Here is a 15,567-nt window from a genome sequence, read left to right on the forward strand (position 1 = left end):
ACAGAACCAAGTTTCATTAATTATCCTGGCTCCTGCAGAGAAACCCAGAAACTTGGCCTCATTAACAAAGTACCCTAATACCTAGTCAACTGCTCCTAGATGACATTTATGGCTCCTAGTAGAAGGCATTATTCTACTATCTCATTGGTATAGTATTATGTTATTATCCTACTACTCTTTTAGAAGATCCAGTGGCAATTTGCAACAGATTCTATACATAATCATTTTTTCCAAACATTTGTATCAGCCCAACTTTATTCAATATTAAGTCGTTTGTTATAATTTAAAAAACAAAAGCATGCATGCCAAAATAGCAAAAAAAAACTCTATGAAGTGAATGTTTAAATAGCCACCGTACTTTGATGTTAGCTGTGAATGCCTTGTATGAATATTTTTATCATGAATCAACTATATTTTAAAAACAATTTTAAAATTATATAAATACTGCATAAGGATATAGAACTCAAGTTGAACTCATACTCACATAAGCTGTTTTTTTTATACTCCTCATCAATATGGCCTTACTATATTAGGAAGATATGATAATTAGCATTTTAAAAACTAACAACTTAAGCGCTCTTGTTAACTTAGCAATTTAAATGTCATATCCCTGTAACTCTGGAGGCTAGCAATGAGAAGAGAACCAATAAATGTGCCACATTTTCCAAAGGTAGGAGATGAAGATTATAAATTGAAATGTAACTTTCACGCAGACAGTGAAAGTTAAACACCTTCTGGCATGAAGCCACATCCCCTTTAAAATGTCGCTTGCAAGGAAGAAGACTGCCGTCTTGGTGCTGATGCTGCCCTGTGGCTGTCGGTCGAAGAAACACAATTTTTAGGTGGGCTCCAGGACAGAGGCACGCGGCAGCAGACAGAGCTGCGGCCGGGCTCTGGCCTCCCCAGGGTCCATCCGCTTCTTCAAACCCTGATCATGTCTCCTTTTGACATGTCTGAAAACTGGCTCAGGGAACTAAAGTCCACCTTTATTCACTAGCCTACTGTGTGGAAAAATAGAGCGAGCTTGTAAAATGAGCTTTAGATAAGGTAAAAAGGGAAATGTGCTACGTAAGTAGCAAAACAGCTCCCTCTGAACGGAGTGGCTAAAACGAAAGAAATTCTCATTGCTCCGTAGTTGCTGTTTATGTCATTTATTTGAAAGTTATAACTGATACTCCGATCCCATGCAAGCAGATTAATACGGAAAAAAAGTGTTACAGTAATGACGTGTATTTTCTCATGCCGTCACTTACATAGCGACACATCTGTCTGACTCACACTAAAGTATCAAAAAATTGATATATAGCCTTGCTCAAAGGGATTTAAAATTAATCCAAACCATGAACACTTAAAAATAGTATTTATGACACAAAAGACTAATACTAAACAAAGTGAACATAAAGCCAATTAGATATCTCTCATGTTTCTGCTTGAGGATACATATAAAATGTACATACGGCATGGGTCTTGGCCCTGTTTGTATAATATTGCACAGGACATGTCAATGAAAAACAAAAAAAAATTATAAATATGATTTAAGATTTGAGTATGATTTCTGGCATACTACTAACTCCTATTGAAAATGTTTCACTTGTGTTTTGCAGACCAGTTTTTTAGGGAAAAAAATGATTTTATTAAAGACATAGTTTGAACTGCTAAAAGCTTTAGTAAAATTATTTGTTCATTACTTATGTAGTAATTTCCTTGGGAAAAGACTCTTAAAGTAGTATGGTGAGCAAGACTCAGACTACCCCTTTATTAGGCATAGGAAAAAGGCAACAGATGACACTGAAATACATCTCTTCTCGAATTGGCTGAACATTTAAGTTTCAAATGCTGGAGTATTTGTTCTCCAGGAAGAACTGATCTGTAACCTTTGGCGAGTGGGACATTATATTGTTTTCAATTAAATATTACAGTTATAATGTATGTGGTAGAACAAGAAAGGTCAAGTCCGGTTACCTGGAATCATAAATTTCCAAATTTGTGACAGCACTGATTTAAATGCGAGGATAGTACTCCTTTCTTCCCACACCCCAAATTTCAAGAAGTGTTTAAAACAGAAAATGCTGCTTTAAAGGAACCCAGTGATAATAAAGGGATGGAGGAGAGTGGGCAGAAAAAGTCCTTTAGAGAAAAGAAAAAGACTATATCTCTTCTAGATCATGGACTATGTCATAAATACTGAAGAAGCATTGGGGGAAGTCCCTTATACAATCAAACTATGCTTGATGAATAAACTCTGTGCCAGGGGCATTTTCCGGGTTCCAAATACAGAAATATATTTTTCTTCCCTTCAAAATAAGGTTCATCTGCCAGAGCCAAGTCAGCCCAACACAACCACTGAAAATTCAGTGCTGCTAGGAGCTTCCCAGGAAGCTTCCTGAACATTTCACCTTTGTTTCCTGTTGTTCACAACCCTGGTTGTATATTAAAATCACATGGGGAATGTTTTTAAATCCTGCTGCTCAGACCTATTAAGTCAGAATCTCTGGGAATGGGATCCAGCCGTGGACAGTGTTTAAAGCTCCCCAGATGATTCCACAGTGCACCCCAGGCTGAGAAACGCAGCTTTAGGCAGGCTCTACCAGCATAGCAAGTAGACATCGACATTCTTACTTCTTAGAACATGAAATGGGACTTCAGGCGAGTTCTCTTACTAACTCAAAGTTAAGTTCTACCCCATGTATGGAGACTTCCTTTTAGCCAAAGAAAACAGAGGGCTGTGATTTCTATAGCCCCTGCGAGGTGTTCCTTTTCAGCAGGAAAATGGGTGACTGCTTTACATGGTGCATTTAGCAGCATCAGATTCATGTGGAGGCTTGTTAGAACACAGACTGCTGGGCCCCACCTGCAGAGTCTCGGATCAGAGGGACTGGAGTGGGCTGGGGAATCTGTATTCCATACAGGGTCCCTGGTGGTGCTGACGCTCCAGGCTCCAGGTACTGGCTGTCTCAGAACCACTGGTCTAAAGGGAACTAACTAGAAGGACTGAGGAGTCACGGTGGGCTCTGGTGCCACAGAAACAAGGATGTCAATAATCCACTTGAGGCAGCAGAGTTTCTTGAAATTGTGAACAGAATGAATGGGGACTAAGCACAGAGGCAGGACCTACTCGTGAGTTCCTGAACCAGTAGCTAAAAGCAGGACAAAGATGGGTGGTGATGTGATTCTTTCAAAGAAAATACTCGGTTCTCTTTAAGATGAGCTCTGAGCTCTCTCCATATTTGATTTGGTCCAGCCTCTGAGAGCTTGGAATTTGGGCCAGCCTCACAAGAGGCTCCAATTAGGGCTCATTTTTTCACATACAGCAATGCACATGCCAAAAAAAACAAAAAACAAATATAATTAACAAAATTGTTTCAGCTGAAAGTGAAGTTAGCCAAATACATCAGCAATTCATTTATAGATCCAAAATGGCAGCTTGCTTGCCCTCTGACCCTTCACCCAAAATATTTATCCCTAATTGGAGCACCACCATTAAAAAAAAAAAAAAAAAAAAACTTGTTTCTGAAGCCCCACGTCTTTCTGAAGCTCCCTGGAGAACTGTCAGTCACTCGCCAAGATACAGAAATTCCTCATTGTGTTTAGTGCTCTCTGTAAATGATCCAGGACACCCACCCACCCCACGCTGACATACTCACCTCAACTAGTAAACACCATCTGAGGCAACCAGTCCTTCCACAGGGCCTGCTGAATACCTAACACACTCACAACACTTTTTTTTTTTTTTTGGCAAAACGCTTGCTTTCAATAAAAGGGGAAGAAAACAAACTTTCTCACATTCCCTCACATGTTAAAGAAGGAAAAAAGTTCAATTGTACTTCTGAGCTGAAAAAAATCCATCAAAACTAAATATCCAATGTCACTTATTCAAAGAAGAGGGAGGCAGCCTCAATTCATGTAATTTATGTCTCTGACCTGCTAACAAATGCTGTTAGTTTAAGGAACGGATACAAACGTTCTAAGGCTGGCTGCCATCTTAGAAGAGCTCCACAGTGATTTTCGAGTCTCAAAAAAAAAGGTTGAATGATCCTTTACGAGATCCTGTAAAGTTTATTTTGAACTATGACTGAGGCAGAGGGTAACTGGAAAAGACCATAACTGAAAATCAAGGGACCTTATTTCTAGGTTTTGGTCTCCTGTTGCCACACAGCAAGGTCAAGAGGATGTCGTATAATAGGTTTTCAATCTTTCCCATCATCACGGTACAAGAGAATGATACGTCTCCTTGTCTCAAAGGATATCTGGAGCTTGGCAGGCTGTGTGGATACATCTGAAAAAGGATGGGCAAAATGGCTTACCTTTAGGCCCCCTCAAACCGAGAGCACCAGGGGGGCCTTTAATGCCTGGGAGGCCACGAAGTCCCATCTGGCCTGGGAACCCATTCTCTCCAGGTGGTCCCGGGGGACCGGGGGGTCCAGGCCTCCCAGGGAGGCCAGACGCCCCTGAGTCTGGTCGCTTGAGACTAGCAGCCATCTCAGCAAGATGCTCTAAAAGATAATAAACAAAACAGCCCAGAGAAGTCAGAAACATGAAAGTGATTCAAATGAAAAAAAAAAAAAAGGGGGGTATTTCAAGTGTCTTTTTTTTCTAAATGTGTCACCAGAGCTTCAAAATTGGTGGTGGGAAGTGAAAAGTGAATAGAGTTAGATCATCTTTCCATGGACTTTCTGCCAAGAAGCTTCCCTGGTGCTGTTTTATTCAGCTCTTTTTGGATATATTGGTCCTGCTGTTCTGAGACAAGGGCAGGGGGATAACACACACACACAGCAAAGCTTTCAGGTGAGTACTGTTCTAAAAGGATGAGTCTGTCACCTGAGTCCCAGCTGGTTATCTGAAAACCCAGGACAGGAAGAAAACGAGTTTCTTAACAGAGGGAGAAGTGGATGTCCCGAAGCTTTTGAAAAGCCAAGGACATTGTCCAGAATTAGTAATGAGAGAGCATCTGAGGCCTAGCGCCACATTTTCAGTCTGAAGATATTAAGTGACAGTGACCTAAAATATCCTGAGCATTCACGACTTCTTATAAATTCCCCTCTCAAAAGTTTTTTCATGCTTGGAATAGACAACAGACATTAAAAATAGCCTGCTTCTTGGGAATGTTCAGTCTGTCTTAAAAATTAATAACTGTGTGGGCTTTTTCAGGAACCATTAAATAGATTAAGAATCATCCACTGAAACCATGAAGAGCAAGAAAACTTTCCTATGGAAATACTCTAAGGGAAATATGCCAGTGTAATATTTTTTAAAGGTGTGAAGGAGATTATGAATTGGAAACAAATTTCTAATGAACATTTTAAAATTGTTTAAATGTGAGCATTCTAGTTTGCCTTATGCAAGAGTTAGCATAACATTATAATTTTCTAGGGATATAACGTTTAAAATTGAAATATCCTTTCAAGATTAAATGTCTGCCATAAAGAGACTTATATTGGCTTTCAAATATAGAAGTGACAATTTCATTCTGAAAAACTCTACAAGTCTACCAGACAAATTAGACTATCTTATGAGCTTGCAAAAGAAGAGTATTTATCATGACGGAATTGGTTCCAACTAGAATAAGGTAATTATTTGTTAGAAGGCTCCAAAGTTACAGGATCTCCCCAGTTCCTGTCTCCCCAATTTCTTCCCTTTCTATGTGATTTTAGAACTAGACCAATTCTAAAACAGCTATATAGCAATTGCTATAGCTAATGAATTTAGATAAAGGCGAACAAATGTAAAAATATATCACCATTTTGGTAAAATACTAGTTATTGGTTTTCTACATACATGATACATGAGTAGAGATAATGTCCTTATGCTTCTTATGGGCATGAAGACCGTCAGTTACTTCACATATAAGCTACAGAGAGAGCCGGGGTCAGTGCCAGGGACACACTAAGTGGTAGGATGTTAAGCCGGGGTCAGTGCCAGGGACACACTAAGTGGTAGGATGTTAAGCTGGGGTCAGTGCCAGGGACACACTAAGTGGTAGGATGTTAAGGAGAGGAAAGATACCTGAGAATCTGTGTTCCAAAGGGGGGGGGAGCTTGTGTGTGTTTGTGTGTGTGCTTTCTTGTAAATTAACCTCCTTGGCAAAAAACAAAACCAAGAACAAAAATAGGCTAAGCCAGGGGCGCCTGGGTGGCTCAGATGGTTAAGCGTCTGACTCTTGGTTTTGGCTCAGGTTGTGATCTCAGAGTTGTGATCTCAGGATCATGAGATGAACGCCGTGCTGAGCTCCCTGCTTAAGACTTTCTCTCCCTTTCCCCCTGCCCCTTTCCCCCACTGGCTCGTTTGCTCACTCTCTTTCTCTCTCTCTAAAATAAATAAATCTTTTTAAAAAAATGGGCTAACCTAGAAAGATAAAAATTTTCTTTGCGGCTATAAGCTATTCTGTGGCAAAAAAATTAGATAAAACAATTAATATAATATTATTCAAAATCTCCCACCTTTAAAGCACACCAAAAGTCAAGACATTATGATTTATTTACCTTGCATGACTCTCATGCAAACCTGCTTAATGTGCTGATCTGTTGGTGCTCTACCCTGAGACAGGGGGAAAAAAAAAGATGGTTTATACACAGAACCATAAAGAAGACGTTGTTAAATGGTAACCTGACAGACTCAGCAAGTGGCCAGGTGGCTGGATTTACAGGAGAACTCTCCCATACTGCTGAGGAGCTGGTGTCTGGGCTCGCCTGGCTCCCGGCCACCCTGCTGGGGCTGTGAGCTGGAGTCTCCAAAGGGAAACCGCGGGGACTGTCCACCACTCACTGGAGGGCCCTGGATGCCAGGCAGGCCGGTGGCACCCTGCTCTCCCTGCACGCCTTGTGGTCCAGGGGGTCCTCTTGGGCCTTCCACGCCAGGAAGCCCCCGACTTCCTTCGGGCCCCCTCAAGCCGGGCTCCCCAGGGTTACCCACCTAGAACAAAATGGCACATTATAAAACCAGGGCTATCCACAAGTATTTATCTGCTTAATATTAATACAAGACTTACATGAAATTTGGGGTTTGCTTACATTCTGTCTCCCAAGAGATGTTTGTTGAGAGGTTACAAATTCTCAAGGTAAAGACACAGAATGCCACAGTCTCTGAGAATTCCAGTTCAAGTAAAGTTTTTCAAAATCTTTCTTTTTGGTATAGTTATTATTTCAAAATGTTTATTGAAATAATGCATTTTTAAACTGCATTCTTTATACTTTAAGCCACTTCCTAAGAACAAGTTCATTTTTAATAAGGCTTGTGAACTTTTTCTGGCCACAAAAAGGCTACTGAGTTCATACAAGACATGTTACTTTGTATATCACCAATACAGAAAGCATAAAATAAAGATATTTCCAAGGACATAAGTTATTTAGCTTTATAACACTCAGGAGAATTTGAAGAAGCACATGTATCTAGGAATTATAAAATACATTTTATAACATTAACTAAATACATTTAAAATGTCACATTTAAAATGCTGCAGTTAAAATGAATACATTTAAAATACTGGAACAAAAAGAGTGAGTCCATAATTTATCTAAGTCTTGAGGAAGTTAAAAATCTAAATATTAAAGAAGTTAAAAAAAATAAACCAACTGTTTCCTTAGCAAAAAAGCATATACCAGATTTTTTTTCCCTGAAAGCAGACCACTAAAAACATTTTTAAAAGTCTCCATCTACAATAACTGCTTTAAAACAAAGCTAAATTAATTCACTTTCGGTTAAACTACCTCTGGTAGAATTTATGGCATAGTGGTTACAATGTGCCATTGTTTATAGAACAAGAATGAGAAGATAAAAGGACAGAAGGCAATAAGGGAGTGCTAGGGCTCAAAATGAAGTTCATGACACGACTTAACCCTGCTTCTTTTTCATATGCAACATTTATCTAGAAACAAACTGAGGGTTCTACAGGGGATGGGTTGACCCGGTGATGGGTACTGAAGAGGGCACGTTCTGCAAGGAGCACTGGGTGTTATAGCAAACAATGAATCATGGAACACTACATCAGAAACTAATGATGTGATGTATGGTGATTAACATAACATAATAAAAAAAAGAATTAACTCTTTCAAATGGTCAGATGTTTTAAGCTGAAGGGAAGAAGGTGATAAGGCAGGGCTTTCACTAGATGCCTCTGAATAAAGCTCAGCACCTATACCTTTTCCAATCTTTCTTTATGCAAAAAAGTTGATACTCATCTAAGTCAACTTGTCAAAATTGCTTCTATGAAGAAATTATGGCCTAAAAGACTTCCTGAAAGACAATGTCAACAGAGAGAGCTAAGGATGTGCTGTGGAGGGTTCGGAGCTGTCAGATGACTACAGTATAAAACTACAGCAACTTCTAAAACAACCCTGAGGAGACGCCAAAATGAATTTGGAAGTGCACTAAAGAACTGGCAGAAAACAAAGGAGGCCAAATCAGAGTCTATCATCTTGTTGACAACGTCTGAAATACTGCTACAACATGGGACAGGACATTTCCGATGAAGGGATGAAGGGCCAACACGGCCCAGATAGCTCAAGGGCCCCGGGGCCCTGGAAAGAATTCCTCAATTGAGTGGTATACTGAAGTAGAAGCTGGAGGTACAGACTTCACCTACTTATCAGCTTTGTCTCTGCTGAGATCACCGAGCAAAGTAAAAGTGTGTCTCCTTGACTCTGGGACAACACACCTCAGCTGCATCAGAATTAGGTGGGTGGTGGCAGAGAAGAGAGAGGGGTAGGAAGGGGAGGTGATAAATCAAGAGTTAATTCCTAGTAATATACCCAAATTTAAATGAAATTAACTCATTTCGACCACTGCATTGTTCATTCACATTTTCCTTTTACAACAAATCCTAATTACCATTGAACATTACCGCTTATTTCTAGATAGTGAGGTAGGATTTCTATTATCAAATCCTATCAAGGTTCACTCTTCACATTTTTTTCTCAATCCTAAACCATTTCTGTCAAAGATTCTTAGGTGTAAAGATGTTACTTAAAGCTTGAGACTGTCAACGGTGTTTGGAGAGTGTGTGTAAACAGGTGAGTTAATACAACGTAATAGTTCCCATCTCAGGGGCATGTAAAGAGCCCAGGGCTGGCACTGCAACCGAGTCTGGGGGGGGGGGGAGGGGTGTTCTCCAGGGGGAAAGTTGAGCTAAGGATCGGGCTACATGCCTAAGTAGGAGGTAGCTCTTCTAAGGAAAGAGGAAGAGTGTTCCAGGCGAGGAGAACAGCACAAGGGATTAAATAGCATGCCAAGTAAAAACAATCACAAACAGATGAAGTTCCAGATAGCTAGCTAGAGACCACTTCATCAAAGACTTTATATATTTTGCTAAGAGTCTGATTTTATTCTATCAAATGTTATTCCTGAGGGGCTTATGAAGAGGAGGGATAAAGAGTGGGCTTTATATTTTTCTCTAGATGGCACTGGCTGCTATGAGGATACTGTGTTGTATAGGGACAGGGAAGAGTGGAGAAGATTCTAGAAACAGGAAGGACTAAAAGATTAAATGGAAGCTAGAGGTGGTGGCATTTGAGGTTAAGGTCTGAGCTTCATCTTTTCCCTTATACTCTCTTAATTTTCTTACCGTATTAAATGTGCATTCCTTTCAAATTAGTGAATCATCCCAGGTTTGCTCGTTCTCTAATTGGTTCTGTACTTGGTTCTATTAATTTTGTTCTAATAATTGGTTCTATAATTCTGAATACATCTAATCTCTAAGGAGATCAGTTTAGTTTCTGTAAAATGATGAATTGAATGAGATGATCATTTTCTAGCTTTAATAATTGTCTATTAAATTTTCTGATGCATTATGACTTTATGTTACTTCCCCAACTAGAACACACAGGAGATTAATAAAATTACTGAAATATTTGCAATGGCATGAGTGCCCATGAAATTCATTTATACTCTTGTCACCACAAAGGACAAGTCAGTTCTTTTAAAATGACCCACTTGTGAAAGAAATTACTATGTATACTACTCAGTGAGCTACTTATGATAAAAACTTCTTTTAGAGTGGATTAATTCAAAAGGCAGATCCATTTACACTGTTGTGAGGTGGTTCCCCCCACCTTTGGATGAATCCATTACTTAAAGAATAAATTTAGACATTAATTTCCTTGAAGGTAAGTCTTTTAAGAATTGAATTTTATAGTGATTTCATAAAGCAGAGCATTGCATTTTCTATGGCTTTATTGATATTTTAATTTTTTATACCATTATTGTTCATTGTACTTACAGATCCCTTTGGTCCAGGTAATCCTATCTCTCCCTAAATCAATAAAACAAAATTATGTTAGAACCATGCATTCACGTTTGATAGTTTACTAAAAACATTTAATAGGTTATTGTGTTGCTGAAATCCATAGAAAACCATGAAGATGAGAGATGATGGACTCTGAAAAACAAACTGAGGGTTCTAGAGGGGAGGTGGGTAGGGGGATGGGTTAGCCTGGTGATGGGTATTGAGGAGGGCACGTTCTGCATGGAGCACTGGGTGTTATGAACAAACAATGAATCATGGAACACTGCATCAAAAACTAATGATGTAATATATGGTGATTAACATAACAATAAAAAATTTTAAAAAAAAAGAAAACCATGAAGAGATGAACCCTGGCATTGGCAGAAAAACTGGAGATTCAAAATTTGGATTCTAGTCCCAGTTCTGCTACTTTGTGAGCTTTGTAACCTCCTAGCCTTTGACTAACTTACCTGTTAAATAACATGGTGGAATCGGAGCTCAACTAGGCTCCAACCAGATCTAAAATGCTAGGTGTTGAGACTTAAAATGTGTAAGTCAAAAGACATTAAACTAGCATGCTGTTTTAAAATATAGTGGACATTTAAACCTGATGACTTCATTTTTGAAACTCTAACAATATTCTAAAACTCATCTGGAAAAGTCTATCAAACCAAATATGCCTGATTTTATGCATAAATCTCTCCCCCCTAATTCTAGATATGAATTCAGCTCAAGTTCAAGCACATCAGTTCATCTCCACCACAAAACAATGATTTAAAACATCCTCTTAGCCCATAAAATGAAATTTTTTAACAGAAAATAAATTTAAAATAATTCTTTTCAAATTTACTTAATAGAGAGCTTTGCCTAATTCAGATGTTACATTAATATTAGCTTTAAATCCTGAAAATCTGAATAAAACAACATTACAAGAATTTTTTTTTCTGCACTAAGTGCTCTCTGGAACTATTTTATGAGAAACCTATCATCACTCCAAAGGACCAAATGTAAGTTTCCACATTAGGTCATGTTAGATTGTGTCAAAACCACAAAGATGAGCCAGCAGATGTAACAGTTCTGGCAATAAAGAAAATTTTTTCTCATTCTTGCTACCTTCCTGGAGATTTAGCAGCAGCATCCTCTGGAGATGGAGGTCACTTCTTTGGCAGGTTTTAGACTATGGAAAGTACCCATGGTCAAACTTGTGAGCCATGGCTTTCTGGCTATAATAAAATTCATTTTGTTTCCATGATAGGCACTATTCATAGACTTTCTATAGTCATCTAAGAATCACTTTGAACGTCCAGGTGTAAAGCCACAAGAAAGTCACCACCTATAAGAGAACACTTTGTTCTCCGACGGCTTAAGGCCTGGTCTATCAATTTTGGGATGTTTACCCTCTGCTTTACTTGAATTTGGCTGCATTCATTCATTAGTTTATATAAGAGACACTGTAGCCGCTGAAGAAGTCAGCAAGGATAACAGTATCAGAGAAAAAGAAAAATTATGTTTCTAGTACAGTTAGAAATCAATAAGGCTCATCATCAACCAAAACAAAATGTCTTACAAGTTCACCCCTTTCTCCTGCTTCACCTTCTTCACCAGACAAACCCTAAAAATTAAAATTAAAAGTCATATTTTTGAATTCTTACTCCCTTGCCTCAGTTTTAACCCGTCAACATTGATAAGCATTCCTAAGTGCCCACAGTGCCCACCAGATCATGCAGAAATACAAAATGCCCTCAATGGCTTTTCAATCTAGCTGTCAGTGGCTAGTCAAAAATAGAATAGAGCCTAGAGAAAAGATAGCAGGTGAGGCTGAGTTTCTTCTAAAGTTAAGGATTAATGATCGTATCCAGCAAATTTTATAATTAGGTAATCCTTGAAAAAAAGGCTTTCACTGTAGAAAAAGGAACCCAGAAAAAGGACTAACTCTAATTCACATTCACACTTTATTTGTTAAGGTCTTGATACAGAAAAACTCAAAATATGATGATGCAGCTATAGAAGGCTCCATCGGTCACAAGTAAATCAATCTGGTGAATGAGAGCAAGGGACACTCTTTTCAATGTGTCATCTTGGAGGCAGAGCCATCATCAGTTCTAGCCTATTAAAGCAGTAGATAAGGTTACAGACCAAACTAAACTCTAGCTTTCACACACTATGAAGCACAATTGAGAGACACTGCTAGCCTCCGTCCTTTTACTCACACCCATAAACCAGCCAGTGCCCCCTGCTGGTGAGGCACCTCCATGCACATCACGGACTGCATTTCATACTCTCCTGATAGGACCTACCTGTCCACCCTTTGGACCAGGCTCACCGACTACTCCCTGTAACGAATAAAACATAATACCTTTTCAGTATTTTGAGATGTTCAACTATATAATTTCAAGTGAACCAACTTCCCTCCTCAGGCTGGTAGATAAGGGCAAGTATGAATAATGTGATAGATGAGGACTTGCTCCTCTCCCCACAACCTAACAACAGGGCTCCAGGCTGGGCGTGGAGCCTACTTAAAAAAAAAAAAAAAAAAAAATCAGGATGACAACCTAACAACAGCCAGGTAAGGCCTGGAGAAACTGACAGTTGTCCAAAACCTGGCAACTCGGGGTGCTCTCTGATCACGTCCACATAAAATTGGACTGGTAGGAATGTAAATTTAAAACTAAACAGGAACTATGATTACAACTGGCATTTTTACTTTTCTCAACTTTTGTATTTTCCTTCTGATAAATTATATATATGTGTGTATATATATGTGTGTGTGTGTGTGTGTGTGTGTGTGTGTGTGTATATATATAGCTTCTTAATCTCAACTCTCAGTAATTCAGGATAACTTTCTTAACAGCTGTCTATGATAATTGCTATAAAAATCTCCACTGTGCTGAAAGCAAGCTTGGTTTCTCAATATAGTAAAACTCATCCAAATAAGGAACTTTCTGGGGGACTAGATATCTTACCCTGTCACCTTTCATTCCAGGAAGGCCAGGGGGGCCAGGCAAGCCAGGGAGGCCAGGACTGCCAGGAGAACCCTGAAAAACAAACACGGTGTCTCCAGAATCACTATTACTACGACACTGCAGTCACACGAGGCAGACACAACCTTGGGTGTGTGGACGCTCGTCTAAAATAAATGTGCTGTCGTTTGTTTAACTCTGTTCCTCAAATCTGCCTCTCTCCCACGCTCTCTGGGGAAAAAAAACAGGCCAGTCCCTCCACCCCCTTGTTCCCACCGAGGAGGTCCTCAGTTCCTGGGTTTGCACCCTTCCCAACAGTGGGCTCTTTCAGTGGAGTCCCTGCAATGGTGCTGCTTCTCTCGCTGAGTAAACAAGCAGGGCTCAAGAAGTAAAAGGCAGCGTTCACGCCCACTTCCCTTCAATTCCAAGAACAAGCAGAGGCCAAGTGTAGCACTTCACGTCTCTCCCGGTTTCAAAAATGTATGCTGCAAACCACACTGATTAAAATACCCTTGGAGGGTATCCTAGGTATAACTTGAAATTTCCCATTTACATTTCCACGCGTTCACATAACAACAGAAATCAAGTACAGATGATTAAGTCACCCTTTGTACATTGTTTTTCCTCTCCTTATTTTTTAAAATGTGTTTTGTATAAAGCAAATAAACTTCTGGAGGCTGGAAATATTACTTACCAGTTTACCTGGTAGTCCTGGGGGTCCCACTGGTCCTCTCTCTCCTCTACTGCCCTGGAAAAACACAAACACGACCGTCCACTGGCTAGTTTGCCGAAACTCAAATGCCTAATTACTGCGTCAGTAAAACAACACTCTACTTAGGTTCTTGTTTAAATATAAAAGTCATCAAAGTGTTCTCCCCATCTTCAACTGAAGGCAGAGACCTTTCCGTAAAAATGCCCCCAGCCTCCCCAGTGTTTATCCGTCGGCGAATGTGGTCATGCTGTTCCTTGTGATTATGGCCCGTTAGATAAAAACGACGTCTGCTACCTCTACGTGAAATGACAATGAGTAGTTCCCAGCATCTGAACCACAATGTAACTCATACTATGGTTTATCTGTGTATATGTTTTCTCCTCTTGTTAGAGTGTGTGTTCTTGAGGTATTATGTACACCAATTCTGAATTCCACCTAATGCCTAAAACACAGTAAATTTCTGGTCCACAGTGCATTTTAAAACAGCATCTAGCAAACGATCTTGAGCTGCAAAGGAGTGAAAAAAAGGGAGAGAGAAACAGGACAGAGATGTTTGCCTTTAAATTACTAATGCGACTTCAAAAAGACAGAGATAATAGAAATTTACAGAGTTTCTGACATACGAAATTCCTTGTTCTACTCATGCTTGTTCTAAACACGCCTTAAAAGATTAAATAAACTTTGGAAAGTACAATTTATAATGGAAATACACCGAAAGCAACATTCCAGTTTGTGAGCCAATTTCAATTCTTTATTTGAAACTCTAAGCCCTTTGAGAAAAGGAGACACACGAATTCTTCAATTTCTTTCCCCAAGAACTTCATACAGTCTTATGCAGTCTGATAAAAACTTGTTTTATTTCTAACTCATATTCAACTAAACTGAACACAAGGTTATTGAATAAATAATCACATCTCCTGGACAGTGTATAGAAAAATGAAAGTAGTCTTTTGAGTTCATTTTACTTTAAAATGACATGACAACTTCATATTAATTCTTGATATTTATAAATGCTCCTGCTAAGATTATCCTGATCTGGCCCATATGCTCTTCATTTATCTCTAAGTTGAACCAAGTGTCAAGGTCCATAATCCTTCTGAATTTTCAGTTTCTTTAAAGGATTAAGTAATGTTTGCCAGATTACAAGTCTCTAGCTTTGAGCTACACTTAAGTGGCAGTTGTCTCAAATGACTTATAGGTGATTTAAATGAAATGCTCTTAAATACTTTTCAAAAAATTTTATATAAGCAACCTGTCTAATATGTAAGTTTGGATGATACATTGGCCCTTAACCCTTGTGAGCAGCTTAGAAGCCTGAGGCTGGCCTATGAGGATGGGCACTGGAAAGATGTAAGACTAGATGAAAACCAGCCACTGTGATAGGTTCTTCTATCCATCTATTAATATAAAGATCGGGTTCTACCCCATTACTTTAGTCCAGCACTTGAAAGTTCAAGACAGATTTTCTTCAGTATATCTGCTCCGTTGGCATTTTCAAATAATTTCTGAACTGCATCATGATGAAGATCCTAAGTGTCATTGGGCTAACATGACTTTAATTCACAAAATAATTAACAGTCATTGGTAGGAAAACTAATTAATGATATCAGAAGGGGAAAGCAGTTCTTGGCACAACCTCAAGTACTCACTTCTTTCATACACACACACACACACACACA

At 39.2% G+C, this 15,567-nt stretch overlaps 1 protein-coding gene across 1 annotated transcript in view; it reads right to left on the bottom strand.

The window, feature by feature from the left end:
* The window catches only part of COL9A1 (collagen type IX alpha 1 chain), an 85,389-nt gene that overhangs the window by 11,190 nt on the left and 58,632 nt on the right, over positions 1-15,567 (bottom strand). Inside the window, exons 29-36 of the mRNA XM_025890706.2 lie at positions 13,871-13,924; positions 13,180-13,251; positions 12,514-12,549; positions 11,784-11,828; positions 10,211-10,243; positions 6,763-6,909; positions 6,480-6,534; positions 4,305-4,493 (exon numbers count right to left, since the gene is read on the bottom strand). Of these exons, the coding sequence (XP_025746491.1) occupies positions 4,305-4,493; positions 6,480-6,534; positions 6,763-6,909; positions 10,211-10,243; positions 11,784-11,828; positions 12,514-12,549; positions 13,180-13,251; positions 13,871-13,924 (631 nt within the window). The remainder of the gene's footprint in view (positions 1-4,304; positions 4,494-6,479; positions 6,535-6,762; positions 6,910-10,210; positions 10,244-11,783; positions 11,829-12,513; positions 12,550-13,179; positions 13,252-13,870; positions 13,925-15,567) is intronic.

This window comes from Callorhinus ursinus, unplaced genomic scaffold (genome assembly GCF_003265705.2).
Source record: "Callorhinus ursinus isolate GAN/ISIS: 27379988/994484 unplaced genomic scaffold, GSC_fseal_2.0 scaffold22, whole genome shotgun sequence".
Classification (NCBI taxonomy): domain Eukaryota; kingdom Metazoa; phylum Chordata; class Mammalia; order Carnivora; family Otariidae; genus Callorhinus; species Callorhinus ursinus.